We start from the raw sequence: 19,894 nt of genomic DNA on the forward strand, positions 1-19,894 counted from the left end.
GCAGGTGGATGTGTCACAGCACTCTTTTGTGGAGCTCCACGTGTCTGAGGTGGACGGCGTGGATGGCGAGGCTGGTGAGGATGGTGATGCTGTTCACCCTCCGAGGAGGTCATGACTGCAGCTACGGCGGCCCCCATCCGGAAGATGTACATCTGAGGGGGTCCGCAAGGTAGGTACATGTCTCTGGACCCCGGGGTAAGTGTGCAAGTTGGTGACTTTGATTGTCAGGAGGAGGGTGGTGGAGGCCAAACTTTGTCCCAAGTGACAGAGTGGCCTCCTGCAATGAGTGAGGGTCTCCCCCCCCCACCTGTCAAATGGACCTTTGCAGCTGCCACAGGCTGACGGCTGCAACACGTCCATTTGAACTGGGAGTGTTTCCCCCAGTGTGGGAAACAGTCCCAGTTTGCTATAAAATCCCACCCCTCCTCACATAATCCCTTAATCAGGTCAGTTAATGACCTGAACAAGCAAAATAAATACCTTCAAGTGGAACCCCGCTGGCTTTAATTGCCTGCGGGATTCCCACCAGCGGGGGCTGCGCGCGCATGCCGGCACGTCAGTGGGGAACCCGGAAGTGGGCGGGTTGGAGCCGGGCTCCCAACCCGCTCCGGGATGCTCAGATTTTCGGAGCCCCCCCCGCCAGGAACGCACCCAATAGTGGGTGCTAAAATGATGCCCAAATTTGTCTCTTCAGCTGTTAATGATGATCACTGATGTTTCAAGTAAATGCAATGTTGGGAGCTTGTCTGTGTGAGGTTTACCTACATGTACTGATGGTGAGAATGCTTAGGCTTCAGTTATCCTGTCATTGCCATGGGTGTGTCTAGGTGCTAGGAGTTGATCTATTTGTTACTGGGATTCAGAGTTCATTTTGTTGCTTGGGCTTGTGGAGCAGATGCTAGCATGCTGTATTGGTCTTGAGGTGCATTTACGCATGCATCTAGGGCCAGGGGTTGAATGTGTGCAATCTGAGCTGCTTTTACTTCCATTAACTTTGGTCTCTTATACATGTGTGGCCACCAACTGTGATTCCATACTTTGTGTCAGTGATCATATAGTATTATTTTGGGCCATGTCTTCATCTTTCAATGTTTCTCTATAACCTGTTAATTTCTTTTTTCCCCCAGAATGAAAAAGAACCGGTCTCACTCCATGCATGCGTCTCAGAGGTAGGATAGAATGGCTGAATGGAGGGGGTGAGGGTGGAAAAAATATCAGTAGGACTTCAGCGAAAAATAAAAGAAAAAAAAGACAAACATTGAAAGATGAAGACATGGCCCAAAATAAAATATTACATGATCACTGACACACAGCATGGAATGCAAGTTGGTCGCCACACACGTGCAAGAGGCAAGTGTACCAGCCGAGGTACTGAATGTTTCTGAGAGATGAAGAGACCTCCGAACAAAAATATTGAGAGATTAAAATATACAAAAGGCACTTCTATAGGCAGATGAATGATATTGCTTAGAAAAATGTAGTTGTTGAGTATGTTAGCAATTTTATTTTGAGAACAAAATAATTTCGGTAGTGAGAAAACAAAGAGGAAACATGAAGGGATTTCAAAAACTATTTTCAGCGTTATGATTGGTTGAGTTTCTGATTTTTTATTTGATTTTCCTCCTTGTTCTTAGAGTCTGATCTATTGCTGTTTTAGGAACATAAAGTTTGAACGAGTCAAAGTGTTATGCCAAACTCAGGGCCTAGAAATACGGCTGCGCAGTGCCCATTTTTCGGCCGCCAAATGGGCTCTTAAGCCTCCAATATGGCGGGCAGGAAGCTCATGCTCATTACAAGCTGGAGGTATGCCACCCGCCATATTGGTAAAGGCCAAACATCAGTGTGCAATGCCCACACCTGAAACAGGCGTTAGGCCCTTTGCAAATACAAATAAGGGGCCTAACGCCTATGTGGGGCCCCTTTACAAGATTGGTTTGCCCTGAAGCAGTCGGTGCCGGCTGCACTTAGGAAAATCAGGTCTACGTGCAGCCTAGCAGGTCGACCTTAAAGGGAAATTCCAGAACCAGAGAAAACTTCTAAGCCACATGGACTAGCCATTGCTTCTCTCTGGTCATATGGAATGAAATTAATCAGTCCTGTGATAGACTATAACAGCCCCCTGTTATGGATGACTCTCTGACCTAGAGAGATTGTACTTCAGTTTCATTCAGACTGCTGGCCCAGTTCTAACTAATGCCAAGTGGAAATGCAATGAGAAGTTCTATCATTACTTTCTGGTAATTTTATTTTTCCCTAATGGGCCTTCTTGAAGGATCGAGGCAAGCTTCCATTTCAAAAGCAAGTTGTGATTTTGCTTTCTAGGTATGTATAGAACAAACACATAGGGCTCGATTTTACCAGGCCTGTGGGTTTCCGGCGGGTTGGGTTTCGGGAGCGTGGTCAACATGCTCGGTGAAATTAGTGGGTTGCCCGCGCGATTGTAGCAGGCAAACCACTAATTGGAGCCACTTACCTGCTCCTCCGGGGTCCGCGCTGCTGGTCTGCGCGTCGGGCGGGCTGCGCATGCACAGTACGATCTGTCAGCTGGAGGCTCTCTAGTTAAAGGGGCAGTCCTCCACTGACAGATGCTGCAACCAATAGAACAAATTACAGCATGGAGCAGCCCAGGGGGAAGGCTGCTCCCAGTTTAATGATGCCTCACCCCAGGTATCATCAGATGGGGTGAGGAGGAGGGGGAGGACAGAGCTCTTCCACCCGGCGGGCGGGAGGAAGCGGCCTGCTTCTGCCACCAAGAAGGCCTGGCTCGAGGTGGCAGAGGAGGTCACCTGCACCACCAACATATCGCCCACCTGCATACAGTGCAGGAGGCGCTCCAATGACCGCAGTAGGTCAGCCACAGTGAGAACACGTAGTCTTTCCCCTACACTCCATCTGCCGCAACACTGCCCCTACCCCACATCTCCTTCGGCACCGCCAACACTACTCTGTCACATCACCCCTCATACCCACTCAAACCCCATCCTCATCTTACCTGCACCTACTCACCTCGCGAGTACTCACCCCGCCACTAACACGCAACCCAATCCTCATCTGATCTCATGGCTCTATCCTATACTCACCCTCTCGTGCATCTCCCTCACGGCCAGCCTCACTCAACCTGCCACCACCTGTGCTGCAGCCACAGGGCATGCATCACATATGTGCAGTAGGCAGCGTAAGGCAAACGTGTCGTGAGCATGAAGGGGATGCACAAGGGTGTTTGAGGGTTTGTCATGGGTGTTACCTATATTGAATTTCAGAACAACTCACATCACACATTATATTGGCACCACCACTGCCATGTCTCCGCGAATCCTGTCTGTTTTGTGCAATAATGCCCGCTCCTGGGTATCACTATGAGGACCCACCACTGATGCCACCCATTGTGTTACTGCAGAGTAGGTGCAGGTGTATTTGCAGGGCTCTTCCGCGCAGACGACTGAGAGACATCGGCGGTGTACCCGGCTGCACCCTGGAAGGATGCGGTGGAGAAGTTGTGGAGGGCAGTGGTGACTTTGGCAGCGATAGGTAAGCAGATGGTGCTGGGGCCAGCCAGGAGCAGCTCGGCATGAAAGAGGCTGCAGATGTCCACGACTACATGTCGAGTGAATCTGCGCCTCCGTGTGCACTGCTGCTCGGAGAGGTCCGGGGAGCTGCGCCTCAGTCTGTGGACCCTGTGGCGAGGGTAGTGCCCTCTGCGATGCGTCTCTCTCTACGGTAGCTCTCCCTCCTGCTATACAGGTGGATGTGTCACATCACTCTGATGTGGAGCTCCACGTGTCAGAGGTGGACGGCGTGGATGGCGAGGCTGGTGATGCTGTTCGCCCTCCGAGGGGGTCATGACTGCAGCTACAACGGCCCCCATCCGCAATATGTACATCTGAGGGGGTCCGCAAGGTAGGCACATTTCTCCGGACCCCGGGGTGAGTGTGCAGGTTGGTGACTTTAACCGTCAGGAGGGGGGTGGTGGAGGCCACACTTTGTCCCAAGTGACAGAGCGGCCTCCTGCAATGGGTGAGGGTCTCCCCCCACCTGTCAAATGGACCTTTGCAGCTGCCACAGGCTGACGGCTGCAACACGTCCAGTTCAACTAAGACTGTTTCCCCCAATGTGTGAAACAGTCCCATGTTTCTCCAAAATCACACACAGTCCCTTAATCAGGTCAGTTAATGACCTGAACAAGCAAAATAAATACACTCAAGTGGCATCCCGCTGGCTTTAATTGCCTGCGGGATTCCCACCAGCGGGGGCCACGCACGCACCCCTGCATGTCACCGGGGAACCCGGAAGTGGGCGGGATCGTGGCGCGATCCGGTCACGTGCCTGGATATCGGGATTTTCGGGGCCCCCCCTGCTGGAAACGCACAGGAAACCTGCCGGTAAAATCGAGCCCATATAAACAAAAACAGTTACATTTTCTTTACTGTTTCACCTCTACAACAATTTGTGTGCTATATTTGTATTTGAATTTCAAGTGAAAATAACACTTGAAGGCTGGGGTCAAAAATAACAAAATAACATTGTGCAATGCATTCATAACACAAGTCTCTTACCTTGTAGTTTCAGATATTGGAAAAAAGGTCATAATATGATTAAAGTTACTGCTGCAGTTAAGGCTTTTCTCCCAACTCGCTTTATTCATGCTAACAAGGCAGTTTCCATAGGCAGAGCAACATCTCCTATGATACAAAACTAATGACCTTATGTGTGGAGTGAACAGGTTTATTTATACCTCAAAATTAACAATTACCCTTTTACCAAGATATTTTGCACTGGAAGTCACATTGCCCCCGATCTCTTCATTAGGCAAACAAACACCACTCTGTCAGACTGTATAGTCTAGGCTAACACTACAAGTCAAATTTAGTCACAATAATTAGGATTACATAGAAGCAAAAGAAAGCAGGAAGATACTAACTTCACAAATATTTATACAACAACAGAGGTAGAAATCAGTCCATGAATGTTTTAAAATATATTCTAAAGAACATATTTCTTCCACAGCCCAATGTACTAAAATGCTTTCTGGTAAAATGCTGGTATGTGGGTGAGGTGATGCCCTTGCCTCATACTATGGAACCCAGACATTGCCTGGGACAACCAAAAGAAATAGCCAGCAGCCTGCAGAATATGTTCTAGATTATGAGCACAAAGGGTCAATTCAAACCAGATCAAAGGTACTTTTCATAAACTGCCCATTCTTTGAAAAACTACCTGTTCTTTTTCAATAGGGCAGTAATTATAATTATTCTATCAGCCATATAGTTGGAGAAGTGTATCGCAGCAATGTTGTTATCTGGAGGTATTTTTACTGGGTCAGGCGTGAAAGAAAGGGGGTCATTTTAATTTAAACTGCTCGGTAGGGAAACTGACACGATGGATCGGCCACCTGTTTTGGACTACGATTTTACATTCCATTGATTTTAATGGAAAGTAAAATCGGGCGGAGGTTAAAATGGGTGGCTGATCCAATCCTCTCAGTTTCCCGCCGAAGAGGTTAGTTTAAGATTACCCCTAAAGTCTTTTTGAATTTTTGTTTTCCATTTTTAATGTTCACCTCAACCATTAACAATAACTGTGTCGACTAGTACAGTGATAAACGTACATACATAATCATTTTAACGTGAGATGTTAACCAGCTAAGATTAATCTGATTACGTTCTATCTACAGGCAATGATATAAATGGAGGTGGATTGATTTGAAAACTTGGGGCTGTTTTTAATTAAGACAGGAGGTTATAGAGTGATTTGATGGAGGTATTTTAAAATTATGAAAGGATAAGACAGGTTAGATAGAAACAGACTATTTGAAGTGGTTGAGGAGTCTAGAACAAGGGGATACAGATATAAAATAAATGTAAGACAGCGAGAAAGAGAAACTTTTTTTTACACAGGGTTGTGAGGCTATGGAAAGAATTACAGTGTGATTGAAGCAGAAACCATGTCAACATCTGAGAAAAGGTTAGACAGGCTCAAGGGGCTAAATGGCCTACTCCTGTTCCTTTGTTAGAATCATAGAATGGTTACAGCACAGGAGGCCATTCGGCCCATCAAGCCCATGCAAGCTCTTTGTAAGAGCAATCCAGTTAGTCCCATTCTCCCGCTCTTTCCCCGTAGCACTGCAAAATTTTTCCCTTCAAGTATTTATCCAATTCCTTTTTGAAAGCTACGATTGAATCTGCTTCCACCACCCTTTCAGGCAGTGCATTCCAGATCCTAACTACCCGCTGTGTAAAAACCTTTTTCCTCATGTCGCTTTTGGTTCTTTTGCCAATCACTTTAAATCTGTGTCCTCTGGTTCTCGACCCTTCCACCAATGGGAACAGTATTTCTTTATTTATTTTAGCTAAATCCTTCATGATTTTGAACACTTTTATCAAATCTCAATTTTCTCTGCTCTAAGGAGAACAACCCCAGTCTATCCACATAACTGAAGTCCCTCATCCCTGGAATCATTCTAGTAAATCTTTTCTGCACCCTCTCTAAGGCCTTCATATCCTTCCTAAAGTGTGGTGTCCAGGATTGGACACAATAGTCCAGTTGAAGCCAAACCAGTGTTTTATAAAGGTTCAACATAACTTCCTTGCTTTTATCTATGTCTCTGTTTATAAAGCCCAGGATCCCGTATGCTTTTTTAGCCACTTTCTCAACCTGTCCTGCCACCTTCAAAGATTTGTGCACATATACCCCCAGGCCTCTCTGTTCCTGCATCCCCTTTAGAATTGTACCATTTAGTTTATATTGCCTCTCCTCGTTCTTCCTGCCAAAATGTATCACTTTGCACTTCTCTGTGTTAAATTTCATCTGCCCCATGTCCGCCCATTCCACCAGTCTGTCTATGCTTTTGAAACCCATTTCTATCCTCCTCACTGTTACTACACTTCCAAGTTTTGTGTCATCTGCAAATTTTGAAATTGTACACCCTAGTCCAAATCATTAATATATATCAAAAAAAGCAGCAGTCCTAATACCAACCCCTGGGGAACACCACTGTATACCTTCCCTCAATCCGAAAAACATCTGTTCACCACTACTCTGTTTGTGTCACTTAGCTAATTTTGTATCTATGCTGCCGCTGCCCCTTTTATTCCACAGGCTTCAATTTTGCTGACAAGCCTATTATGTGGCACTTTATCAAACGCCTTTTGAAAGTTCACATACACATCAACTGCAATGCCCTCATCAACCCTCTCTGTTAACTTATCAAAAAACTAAACTTAGTTAAACACGATTTGCCTTTAAAAAATCCGTGCTGGCTTTCCTTTATTAATCCACACTTGTCCAAGTGACTATTAATTGTGTCCTGGATTATTGTTTCTAAAAGTTTCCCCATCAATGAGGTTAAACTGACTGGCCTGTAGTTGCCAGGTTTATCCTTGCACCCTTTTTTGAACAAAGGTGTAACATTTGCAATTCTCCAGTCCTCTGGCACCACCCCCGTATCTAAGAAAGCGGAAGGGGCTAAGACAGAAAGGCTCACCTTAACTGTGGATCATTTTTTTTAAGAGTCAATTTTCTGAATGGGCAATGCAGGCGCAGAACCTCACCCATTGGATGCACACATCAGCTGGTGTGCTCCCCACAAATTTTTATCCATTATCATCCTTCTACGGTTCCATAATTTGGGATAAGAGATGTGAGCTAACCAAGCACAGTCAGCTTGGATTTGTAAAGGCCAGGCCCAGCTGAACCAATTTAATTATAGTTTTTTGAAGAAATTAGTGTACAGATAAAAGGAGGCAGTGGATGTTGCATACTTCTGAGGTGTCTGAAGAAGTGCCATGGAAGAGCTCGATATTAGCAGGGCGGCGGGTTCGCGGCAGAGGGTAGCGCCCGGTGAAATCAGTCTGCCCCGCGCGCAATCGCAGCCCAATTGGATCCACTTACCTGGTCTTCCGGGTTCCCCGCTGCTGAGCTGCGCGTCGGGCTGACTGCGCATGCGCAGTAAGGTCTGTCAGCTGGAGGAGCTCTATTTAAAGGGGCAGTCCTCCACTGACTGATGCTGCAAGAAATAGGAAAAATTACAGCATGGAGCAGCCCAGGGGGAAGGCTGCTCCCAGGTTTAATGATGCCTCACTCCAGGTATTATTGGATGGGGTGAGGAGGAGGGGGAGGACAGAGATCTTCCCCCCCGGTGGGCGGGAGGAAGCGGCCTGCCTCTGCCACCAAGAAGGCCTGGCTCAAGGTGGCGGAGGAGGTCACCTGCACCACCAACATATCGCGCACCTGCATACAGTGCAGGAGGCGCTGCAATGACCTAAGTAGGTCAGCCAAAGTGAGTACACTTACACATTTCCCTACACTCAGTCTGATACATCACCGCCCCCACCCCACAACTCCTTCTGCACTGCCAACACTACTCTGTCATATCACCCCTCACACCCACTCAAAGCTCATCCTCATCTTACCTGCACTTACTCACCTCGCCAGTACTCATCCCGCCACTACCACTCAACCCAATCCTCATACAATCTCATACTCACCCTCTCATGCATCTCTTTCACGGTCAGCCTCACTCAACCTGCCACCACCTGTGCTGCAGCCACAGTGCATGCATCACATATGTGCAGTAGGAAGCGTAAGGCAAACGTGTCGTGAGCATGAAGGGGTTGCACAAGGGTATTTGAGCGTTTGTCATGGTTTTTACTTATATTTAATTTCTGACCAACTCACATAACATATTATATTGGCACCACTACTGCCACGTCTTTGCGAATCTTGTCTGGTTTGTGCAATAATGCCCTTTCCTGAGGATCACAATGAAGACCCACACCTGATGCCACCCATTGTGTCACTGCAGAGTGGGTGTAGGTGTATTTGCAGGGCTCTTTTGTGCAGACGACTGAGAGATGTCGGCGATGTCCCCGGTGGCACCCTGGAAGGATGTGGAGGAGAAGTTGTTGAGGGCAGTGGTGACTTTGACAGCGACAGGTAAGAAGATGGTGCTCGGGCCAGCCGGGAGCAGCTCGGCACGAAGGAGGCTGCAGATGTCCATGACTACATGTCGAGTGACTCTGAGCCTCCGTGTGCACTGCTGCTCAGAGAGGTCCAGGCAGCTGAGCCTCGGTCTGTAGACCCTGTGGCGAGGGTAGTGCCCTCTGCGACGCATCTCTCCCTGCCTTTGCCCTTCCTCCTGCTGTGCAGGTGGATGTGTCACAGCACTGTGTTGTGGAGCTCCACGTGTCAGAGGTGGACGGCGTGGCCGGCGAGGCTGGTGATGCTGTTCGCCCTCCGAGGAGGTCATGACTGCAGCTACGGCGGCCCCCATCCGGAAGATATACATCTGAGGGGGTCCGCAAGGTAGGTACATGTCTCTGGACCCCGGGTTAAGTGTGCAAGTTGGTGAGTTTTATTGTTAGGAAGAGGGTGGTGGAGGCCAAACTTTGTCCAAAGTGACAGAGTGGCCTCCTGCAATGAGTGAGGGTCTCTCCCCCCACCCCACCTGTCAAATGGACCTTTGCAGCTGCCACAGGCTGATAGCTGCAACACGTCCATTTCAACTTTGAGTGTTTCCCCCAGTACGGGAAACAGTCCCAGTTGTTTCTAAAATCCCACCCCTCCTGAAATATTCCCTTAATCAGGTCTGTTAACAACCTGAAATACCAGAATAAATACTGTTAAGTGGCACCCCGCCGGCTTTAATTGCCTGCGGGAGTCCCACATGCGGGGGCTGCGCGCGCACGTCAGCGCGTCTGTGGGGAACTCGGAAGTGGGCGGGTTGGAGCCGGGCTCCCGAACCGCTCCGGGATTCCCCGATTTTCGGAACCCCCCCGCCACGAACGCACCCGATAGCGGGTGCTAATATCGCGCCCAATGTTACAAAAATTAGGGCATCCGGTGTTAAAGGGGATGTAGTCACATAGATGGCTAGGAACAGACGGTGAGTAGGGACTTAAGAATGCTTTTGGATTGCTGTGATTTGAATACATGTGTTCCCCAGGGATGTGTACCATGACCTCATAGTTTTACATTTATATTAATGATTTGGACACAACCACAAGAGAAATTAAATTGACGTTTGCTGGCTGAAGAGGTACGGAAAAGTTGGGAAGGATACATGAGATTTGAGGAGAAAATAGATTTGTGAATAGGCAGTTGGGTGACAGATGCAGTTCAATCGGGAAAAAGAGCAGTGAAAGGAAGTATACCTTAAATGATAAGAATCTTAACAGAATAGGGAAATGAAGAGGTGGAAGTGCAGGCTCTCGGGTATCACCTAGAAGCACGAGAATAGGCGCCTGGAGGGAATGTCACACCTGCTTCTGAGTACCCCGATGGGTGAGGGGACAAGTGTGGGGGGTCTGAAAATCTGCCGGTGGTCTGACTCTCTGAGAAGCTCTCAGAAATAAGTGCAGGTATCTGTAGGCAGAATGCAAAAAAAAAGCCTTAAAAATGCTTCCTGCCTTTAGAAATCATAAATGTAAAATTTGCAGGCTCTTCTCAGTCAAGAATTCCTCACTTCCACCTTTAACAGCTGATGCTGCACCTAATGCAAAGAAATGTTACTTAACCCGAGTGAACTAGTGGGCTACATTGAGGAAATTCTCATCCACAGCGTCACTGACTGACAGGCAGCTGCATGTAAATAAAGCCAGCAGTGACTGGTGGGAGAATCGTGGAATGGCGCCAGGATTGTGATGAAACTCAGGGCAAACCTCACTGGAAAAATTGCCAATGCTGTTCCAGTGTCGCTAAAGCGGTGGGAACGGTGAGAAGATTCAGCCCCATTATTTCCACTGGTTGGCAAATTAGTAACGAGGAGGAATAAACTGAGGAATATCACCAGAAAAATTAAGAGGAAAGTTAATTTTTTTTTCACATATTGAAACATAGAATGCTTTACAGTATGTTACCATTGAGACAGGGACCAAAAGGGCAGGAAAATAAGATAATATGTGAGAGTAAGACAAAGAGTCACATCCAGGACAAAGCAGCCCGCTTGATTGGCACCCCATCCACCACCCTAAACATTCATTCCCTTCACCACCGGCGCACAGTTTGCTGCAGTGTGTACCATCTACAGGATGCACTGCAGCAACTCGCCAAGGCTTCTTCGACTGCACCTCCCAAACCCGCGACCTCTACCACCTAGAAGGACAAGAGCAGCAGGTACGTGGGAACAACACCACCTGCACGTTTCCCTCCAAGTCACACACCATCCCGACTTGGAAATATATCGCCGTTCCTTCATCATCGCTGGGTCAAAATCCTGGAACTCCCTTCCTAACAGCACTGTGGGAGAACTGTCGGGAGAACTGTCAACATACGGACTGCAGCGGTTCAAGAAGGCTGCTGACCACCACCTTCTCAAGGGCAATTAGGGATGGGCAATAAATGCCGGCCTCACCAGTGACGCCCACATCCAATGAACGAATAAAAAAAAAGGTTCAAACAAGTAGAAGGACTGATATCAGGAAGTTCTTCTTCACACACAGAGTGATCACCACATGAAATTGACTCGCAGATAGAGTAGTGGAGAAGACAACCCTGGAATCATTTAAGAAATAATTGAATGCTGTAATCGGGTTTTCTGGATAATCGCACTAAGATGGGCCAAATAAACTTTTGAATACATAATTCTTTTAGAACCTGTGACCGCTTATCAGCAAATCTATGCCTTGGACTTTGATCCAATTATCTTTGATCCTCTAAATTGTGCCCTCTCTAAGGCAATAATATCCTTCGTATGGCATGGTGATTAACAATGTGCTCATTTCTCTAGATGGGGTTTTACAAATACCTAATATCATTAACCAAGAGCACTTTAGCAGCCATAAATAGCATTAATATCATGCAAAACCATCACTGTTAAACTAGCACAGTTAAGGTCTGATCTGAATGTGATGTCTAACATTAACAGGGTATGTCATTTTACTATTTGGAATAAGTAGTGTAAGGTTAATTGCATCCACACCCCAGTAATTGGCTCAACGGATGTTTTTAAGTTTATCTGTGTTAAACATCTTTCACTGTAATAAACCCATATTTGAATATGGGAACTGATATTAATACCATTCAAAATAGCTTTAATAGCTCCACTGGCATTTTCAGAATGGCAGTAAGTCAGCATAAATATTAGAAATTGTCTGAATCAAGCCCCTGATATTTTACAGCCTAATTCAGTTGTTGGTACTAGTAGTAGCGAGAACAAATGGCATGGTAGTTTTTCCTCACATACAAAAACATATATAAATACACAGGAGCCTGGAAATTTCTGACAGACCACTGCAATGCTGAAAGTGTGGCGAGGGAGGACTTCCACCTGACAGTCTGCCCAAGCACTGAACCTGTCCCAAATTGCAGGGATATGGTCATTAGAATGAAGAGGCATGCACACAGGAGGACATGGAACTTCGGAATGGCAACTTGCTGTTCTGTGAGGTGGCGGGGGGCAGGCAGTTTCAGCTGAAGATCCAGATGCAGAAGGACCAGATTTTTTTTTTACAGCTGATCAAACTGACATTTGCAACTTTCTTAACAGCAATCAACTGCTCTGTGGACCCAGCCTCTGCCAGGATCTCATCCTGGCAAGAAAAGGAGGCAGAATTTGCGGCATTTATGGAAGATGACGTCAGTCCGCCAGAATTGTAAGAAGCACCCTCCCACATCCTGTGAGAATTTCGCAAATTACCAAAAAAAGGGATGGAGGCCCAGTGGAACCAGGCCCCTCACCGAATCCCTCCCCCGCCCACCCAAATAATGGCGACTTTATGTTACCAGAGACCAGGCAGTCCTAGCCTAGGGTCTTCTGTAAAATGGACATGGTCAGTAAACAGAGTACAAATGATTAGTTATAGGAATGAAATAATTGCAGTAATTAACATTACAACTATGCATTTAAGAAAGATTGTTGTGGGTCCTAGTGTAGGAAATTGAAAAGTCAAATGTGCCTGATAAAATGTGCAGCCTTCCAAGTTTCATAATTTCATGTATGGCATGCCACCAAAAACAAGAATTCAGATTGGGAGCGTTTTTGGCATTTTTATACTACTTTGTCCAATTTTAAAAAGTCAAATACAGGCCGTTTTAACAGTTTAAAAACTGGAGCTACTTTTAAAATTTGTTTAATATACATATATATCAATTATGTATTTTGTTACAGAGATACAAGTTAAAATCATTTACATGGCAAGTTCAAAAAATTCCCTGCAGAAAATTCACCTTCAGTAGAGTATGTTGATAAAACACAGCTGGTATTAAAATTAATGCTATAAAATCATTTGCTAAGAAAGTGGTCATGTTGGATTCCCATGGACATATAGCAAAACCCTCCAATTATAAAAATGGCTCATAACTTTATCTTGAATGACAAAATGTGGTTGTAGATTTGTTCCGTCATTGAAATGTAAGATTTCTCAGAAGAATCCAAGAAATACAACGGCTCAGTTATTATCATGGGATTAAATGCTTCTTCCACCAAATTATTTTTTTTTCTCTTGAAGGTTCCAGTCATCTCCATGGATTCCTAAATTGTAATAAAGCAAATACAATTAGTTTTAGCTTTTCTAAGTTTTTCTAGAGGAAAATATCTACTTTAATAGCTATGACAGTTATACATTTATCTTAGGCTATAAAATGTTTATGCACTGGTGCTACGTTAGTCTCAATGTCTTCTCGACTAAAGCCACCAACAGTGTTTACTGTGATTTCATACGTTCTTGGGACATCCTGCAATAATAGGAACTTGTTCACTTTAGGTCTCAATTTAGGAATGCAGTTGCAAACACCACTCGATTATGGCAAAACATCTTTAACAAATACATCTAAACTTCATCACTCCTGCCGAGTAACAAATGACTCCAATGAATATCTACAATAGTATTAGCATGAATCACTAACTATTGATCTAATTAATTAATTTCTTCTATTACAAACTTTACAATTCCTTTTTTTATCTCCTTTTAGCAAATTTCCCCACTCCATCCTCACCTCCAACACAAAGTGCAAGGAGCTTACGGACTCTTTTGTCTCCAAGCTTGAGACTTTCTGCTCAGTTGCCTCAGCCTGCTCCTCTCCCCTATCCTTGAGCCCTTTCCTCATCCTCGCCTCATATCACACTGTAGCTTCCTCCATCTACAAAGCCCTCACCAGGCCCATCTTTATGAGATTTACTGGCTGCACCCACAATACCCCCTTGAACCAACTATTGACCACACAGCTGTCTTTCCTTGCCCCAGTGATAACTGGCATTGTTAATAGCTCCCTTTGCACAGGCACTGTTCCCCTTGCCTTCAATATAGCTGTCATTACGCCACTCCTCAAAGTGCTCATGAGTGATCTCTCCACCCACCATCATATGCCCATTTCTAAGGTCCTTGAATGGTTGGTCATCTTGCCCATAATTCTTTATCCAAATCCTTTCAGTCTGATTACTGCCCTGCCCACAGCACCAAGATAGCCCTGGTCAAGTCACTAATGACATCCTGTGTGATTTGGACCTTGGATCATTATCTGTCTCTATCCACCTCAATCTTTCTGTAGCATTCAACATGGTCATCCACTCCATACTCGTCCACCATCTCTCCTCCATGGTCCACCGCCACGGGTTGGCTTTAACTTGATTCCATTCCTACCAGCACATCTGCTGGGTATGGTCGCATAGTGGTTATGGTGCTGGATTGGGAATTCAAATGCTTTGAGCAAATCGTACCATGGCTAGTTATGAAATTGAAATAAATAAATCTAATAATTTGTGAGCCTCTACCACAAAATGGCCATTAAAGTTTGTTGTAAAAACCCAACTGATTCACTAATGTTCTTCAAGGAAGGGAATCTTCCATCCCTACTTGGTCTGCCCTGCATGTGTACAGTCCCAGGCTATGTGATTGACTCTTAATGCCCTTTGAAGTGGTCTAGCAAGTCACTCAGTTATCAGGGCAATTAGGCATGGGCAATAATTGTGGCCTTGCCAGCATCACCTATATCCCAAGAACAAAAATTTTAAAAAGACATTATATTTCTGTCAATAGCTTCTCCTCCTTCTACAATGCGGTCCCTTGGGGCTACTCCAAGGTTCCATCCTTGGTCCTTACTGCTCCTTGTTTGCATGTTGCTCCTTACGACATCATCCATAGGCATGGCATCGGGTTTCATATATATGCTGACAACACTCAGCTCTACCTCACTGCCACCATCCTCCATTCCACAACTACCACTGTGCGGTTAGATTGTTAGTCCAACATCAACTCATGGATGAGCCACAGCTTTCTCCAACTGAACACTGGCAAGACCAAAGTCATCCTGTTTATCTCTATTACTGCTTGGTGCCTGTTACGAATTTGGGTTTGTCACAGACTCCTTCTCGTGTCCATTGTGTCAGCAGCTTCTGTAAGTGAATCCCACGCCAGAGCTGAAGTAGACTCATACAGAGCAATATCTACCTAAATGATAGAATGATCTGGAGGTGGAACAATAGGACACTCTGGATCTGAACTGGATATTCATGTCTTTCACAAGTTCCTCTTCAATCTTTTTGAAGGTGGACCTGGTGAAATGAGGCCGGATATGAATTGTTGAGCTGCTTTACTTCACAGCTAGTGAGTTAAAAGAGCAACAATAATGATCGGACTCACTTAATTCAATAAGTACAACTTGTCTGTATAATAATAAAAAAATTATAAATTTGCTACATGCCCCCACATCAGTGGGTGGTTTTGCTTGACTTAAACAAAATAACTCCTAACTATCTGCCTGCATTCTCCTTTCTGTGCCTGGCCAGTGTGCCCTTGCATCTTTCTGTTTTAAAAACCCAACTGACTACGTGGGTCTTTGTTTTTGTTACTGTTTTTCTCATGACTTAACACTTCGTTTCTGGCTTCATTGGCTTTTATATGCCTCTTTAATAGAAGATTATACTTTTGAATTGAAGACAATAGTTTCCCTGTGCTATTTAGCTCTGGTCAAGTATATCACATTCATGTTTAGTAGATCTAACTACCATTTTAGTGAGCACTCAAACTTCACTAATGTGTTAGATTGATTTGTAAATATTTACCTGGATCCTTAGGAAGCGTGGGTAAGCATAGCTCGGCAGATATTTCACAATATGATTGTACATTTTTTTTCCATCAAGCTCTTGAACTGATTTCAGAATGATAGCTGCCATTCCTATCCTGCCTTCATACCCTGTGATAAGTACATGAAAATGGTTAATTAAAACTTGAGCCAACAAAGTTAGAAATAAAAAAATATATGCAATTAAACATTTGCATTTGCCATATGCTTAATATAAGTGTAGGACACAAAGCATGCTGATTTGCTCAAATTTCACATTTACTATAAACTTAAACACAGTGCATTTCATTATCTCCTAAACATTTCCCATTCATAAATAAGAAACCAATCATAATCCTCAAAGCCTTTGGATGCCATGACAGTTTCCTATTTCTCCCCCTTTTAATTCTTTCCCATCCACCACCACATCATCAACATATTAGGGACTCATTGCCTAAAATATTGATTTCCTGACCTGCCCTCTCCCCTCCTACCATACTTCTTCAGAAGCCCCTACTGGTTCTCCTACCCCAATTACAAGCTTCTCTTAACAGCTTCAGCCGATTTTCATAAAGAATGTGCAATTTTTGCCCTGCATGCATGTGGGATTTTTCCAGATTACCTCTTAGTGATTGCTTTCACCCCTCAGTGATGTGATTGACACTTTTGGCCAAACATTTGAAGGTGTTGATGAGCTGGTTTCAGGATAATAGCCACAATTAGGTCAAAGAGCGAAAAAAAAAACAGAATTCACAAAACTAAAGAGGAAGAAAAGAGAGAGAGAAGGAAAATGAATAACATTGTTAGGCCAAAAGGCCTGTTTCCATGTTGGGATTTCTATGTAACAGAATTGAGAAAGATTGAATTCAGAGAACAAAGTCAAACATAAAAAATAATTAAAGGAAAAAGTAATGATAGAGGGGAAATGAAGAGCAATACAGCATTGAGAATAATGAGACAAAAATCAGCAAGTAGGAAACAAAGTCATTATAGAACAGCAACAGTATTAAGCAATAGTCTCCAGGCCAGATTACTCCAATTCCCCTCTCATCCATCCCCCCAACTCCATATCCCATTTTCCTGGGCTTTCTGTGGATCTTTTGTCAAAGTTACGGTGGACAATTGGGAGAACCCCAATAAAATTCAACCCTCTGGTCTCTGGGATCTTCTCTAAACGTCTCTAGGTTTCTACTCCCCCTGTGCTTTAAAAAACCCATAAAAACCCTTCTCTTCAACTGTGCATTTGCTCCCACCTCTTAACTTCTGTTTTTCTTTCGCTCCTCATCGGTGCCCATCTTTCTTTCACCCAGTAAATACACTTGGGAAATACAACACAATTATTCGATGTATAAACAAGTCCTGAATAATTAGCATAAGACTAAGCCATTCTTCTTAAATATAAAATTTTTGCAGCCATTCTTCACCTGGGATAGCTACTCCATATACATTGGCTTCTTCCACAAAGTCCAGCATTCCGATAATTTCAGCCACCTCAGTGGTTGCAACGTTTTCCCCTTTCCATCTGAAAACAATGAAATTCAGACCAATGTTTATGTGACCAACATAGGAAAAGTTAGGTACTTGAAAGAGAACAATTACATGGCTGACACTTGTTTTCTGGTTGCAGCACCGAGCATATATTTCATGCAGTCATATTTCTCTGAATGGTGGGCATTCATCATTCTTTAAAGAAGTTAATGCTCTGTTGAAATAAGGTGCTTTTTTGAAGGAAGCAGTTACGTTTATTTTTCCCCTTTTGTAATGAAAGTAGTTAGAACTCTTTTCCTATTCAGTAGGTATGTAGCTTCTGATAGGACATTCTATAGCACTCAGTATGCATGCTGCTGACCATTAAGAGTTCTTGCATGAGTATTTTTGAATTTCACAAAACGTTAAATATTAATCCTGTTGGCAGTGAAGTTAACAAGACCATACAATACGTCACAATCAATACTGCCAAAACCTGATAACAGCATAAAGTAAAATCACAATTTTATCCTAAATCAACAACTTGATCTTGAGGTTTTCAGTAGAAAATCAAAAACATTTGCCACCTTGGATTCTAATTGTTAACTCAAATGAACCGTATCTTTCGTCCTCAATGGAATAAAAAAATTGAGGAGTTTCACACTTTATATTGTGTACCTAAAGGTGTCCCCAATTCGATCACGGAAGTAAATATAGCCATCCTGGCTCTCAGACATCAGGTCCCCAGAGTTGAAATACAGGTCACCTTTTGTAAATACATCTTCCAGTAGCTTCTGCTCAGAAAACTTCTTGCTTCCAGCATAACCACTGAAGGGGTTCCATTTAGTCACTGGAGATATGAGGAGTCCAGTCTCACCTACCATAGGAGGAGAATGGGTTCCTTAAGTCAGTTTGCAAAAAGGACACAATAACAATGTAGTCAAAGTTGGACTATAATGGACCACGCTGTACTTGTACAATCCAAACTCCCACAATGTTTAAATAAGGAAGAAAGAATTTGCATTTATATAGAGCCTTTCATAACCTCAGGATAGTCCGCTTCACATCCAATGAAGTACTTTTTCAGTAGTCACTGTTGTAATGTAGAAAATGTGGCAGTCAATTTGGACACACTAAGGTCCCACAAATTGCAATGAAAAAGACAGCCCATTCATAATGGTACATTCACAAAATACTGACTCACAGGAGACCTCTCAGCATAACTTTTACACACAACAAATAGGAACAAGATGAACTGACAAACACCAAGAATTATATCTCTGCCTTTAAGATCATGTGGGATCCTGTAGCAATACTAATAATCATTTTTTATTTCATGAAGTCACAGACAAAAATAAATAATTCTCGTGAACAACTGCATTAATATGGTATAGAAAGAGAGCACAGACCTGTAGTCATCCCACCTTGGTTGCAATGCAGGAGGTAGAAGTACCGGTCACCACTGGTGGTGATAAAGCATGTTATAGGCTCCACAACCCAAACATTGCAGCACAGTTATGATCATTTGGTCCTTGATTGTGCTTTTAAAGACATTTGCACTTTTACATCTCTGTGGAGCACTTTGGGACGTTTTCCTACTTTAAAAGGTGCTATATACGTTGTTGTTGTTATCATTGTGTTTTTAAAAATAAGGTAGAATTCCCTTCAACCATACCTTTGTTAACTTTTTCACATCGTCCTTGTTCATTCCTTGTGGGTTTTTCCTTCTGAACATCATATTTCACCAGCTTATATGATAACAATGTCTGAAGAATGAAAAGGTTTGGAAAGTTAAGAATTACTCTCTATGTAATAATATATGATGCACAGTTGAAACAACTGTTCCACATTTAAATACTTGGTTCTGCATGAAAATCCTCTTAGAAAGTGTATTCAGAGGCTTGTAAATATTAGATTACCTACTATTGATATAACCTTCCTCATTCTGTGAATGGACTTCAATCAGACTCAATCTACTAAAGGAAATCAAGTTGAACTCTGTACCTTTGAAATATTTGTGCCATTTTGTTAAGCTGCTCTTCCTTCCCATCTCTGTAATGTATAAGTAGCTTAAATTTTTTAAAGAAGGAAATTTGAACACATAAGTAAGTTTCAAATTGCACTAGATCAGGAACAGGGAGGAAATATTTGTATGTGTAGGGTGAACTGCATTGAAAGATTGAAGACCATAGCTAAGGTAAGTAATCTATTGTCCTTTCTCTTCTGTTTACCCAACATACAAACAAGTTATCCTAAAGTAGTACAAAAGAATTGGAGGCAAGAAACTACGACCTCAATATTGAGGTCAAGCTTGATGCACGTCCTGTCACTTGCCACCTTGAACTGTTAAATCAAGACAATAATGCTCATTGAAAGCATGTATGTCATTCTTTTTTTTTTATTCGTTCACGGGATGTGGGCATCGCTGGCAAGG

General features: G+C 43.8%; 1 protein-coding gene across 1 annotated transcript in view; it reads right to left on the reverse strand.

Annotated features, from left to right (window-relative positions):
- Positions 1-13,053: 13,053 nt before the first annotated feature.
- slc27a6 (solute carrier family 27 member 6) overlaps positions 13,054-19,894 on the reverse strand; it is a 58,580-nt gene continuing 51,739 nt past the window's right edge. Inside the window, exons 6-10 of the mRNA XM_067983258.1 lie at positions 19,136-19,226; positions 18,139-18,337; positions 17,418-17,515; positions 15,995-16,125; positions 13,054-13,465 (exon numbers count right to left, since the gene is read on the reverse strand). Of these exons, the coding sequence (XP_067839359.1) occupies positions 13,289-13,465; positions 15,995-16,125; positions 17,418-17,515; positions 18,139-18,337; positions 19,136-19,226 (696 nt within the window). The 3' untranslated portion in view covers positions 13,054-13,288. The remainder of the gene's footprint in view (positions 13,466-15,994; positions 16,126-17,417; positions 17,516-18,138; positions 18,338-19,135; positions 19,227-19,894) is intronic.

This window comes from Heptranchias perlo, chromosome 4, assembly GCF_035084215.1.
Source record: "Heptranchias perlo isolate sHepPer1 chromosome 4, sHepPer1.hap1, whole genome shotgun sequence".
In the NCBI taxonomy this organism is placed as follows: domain Eukaryota; kingdom Metazoa; phylum Chordata; class Chondrichthyes; order Hexanchiformes; family Hexanchidae; genus Heptranchias; species Heptranchias perlo.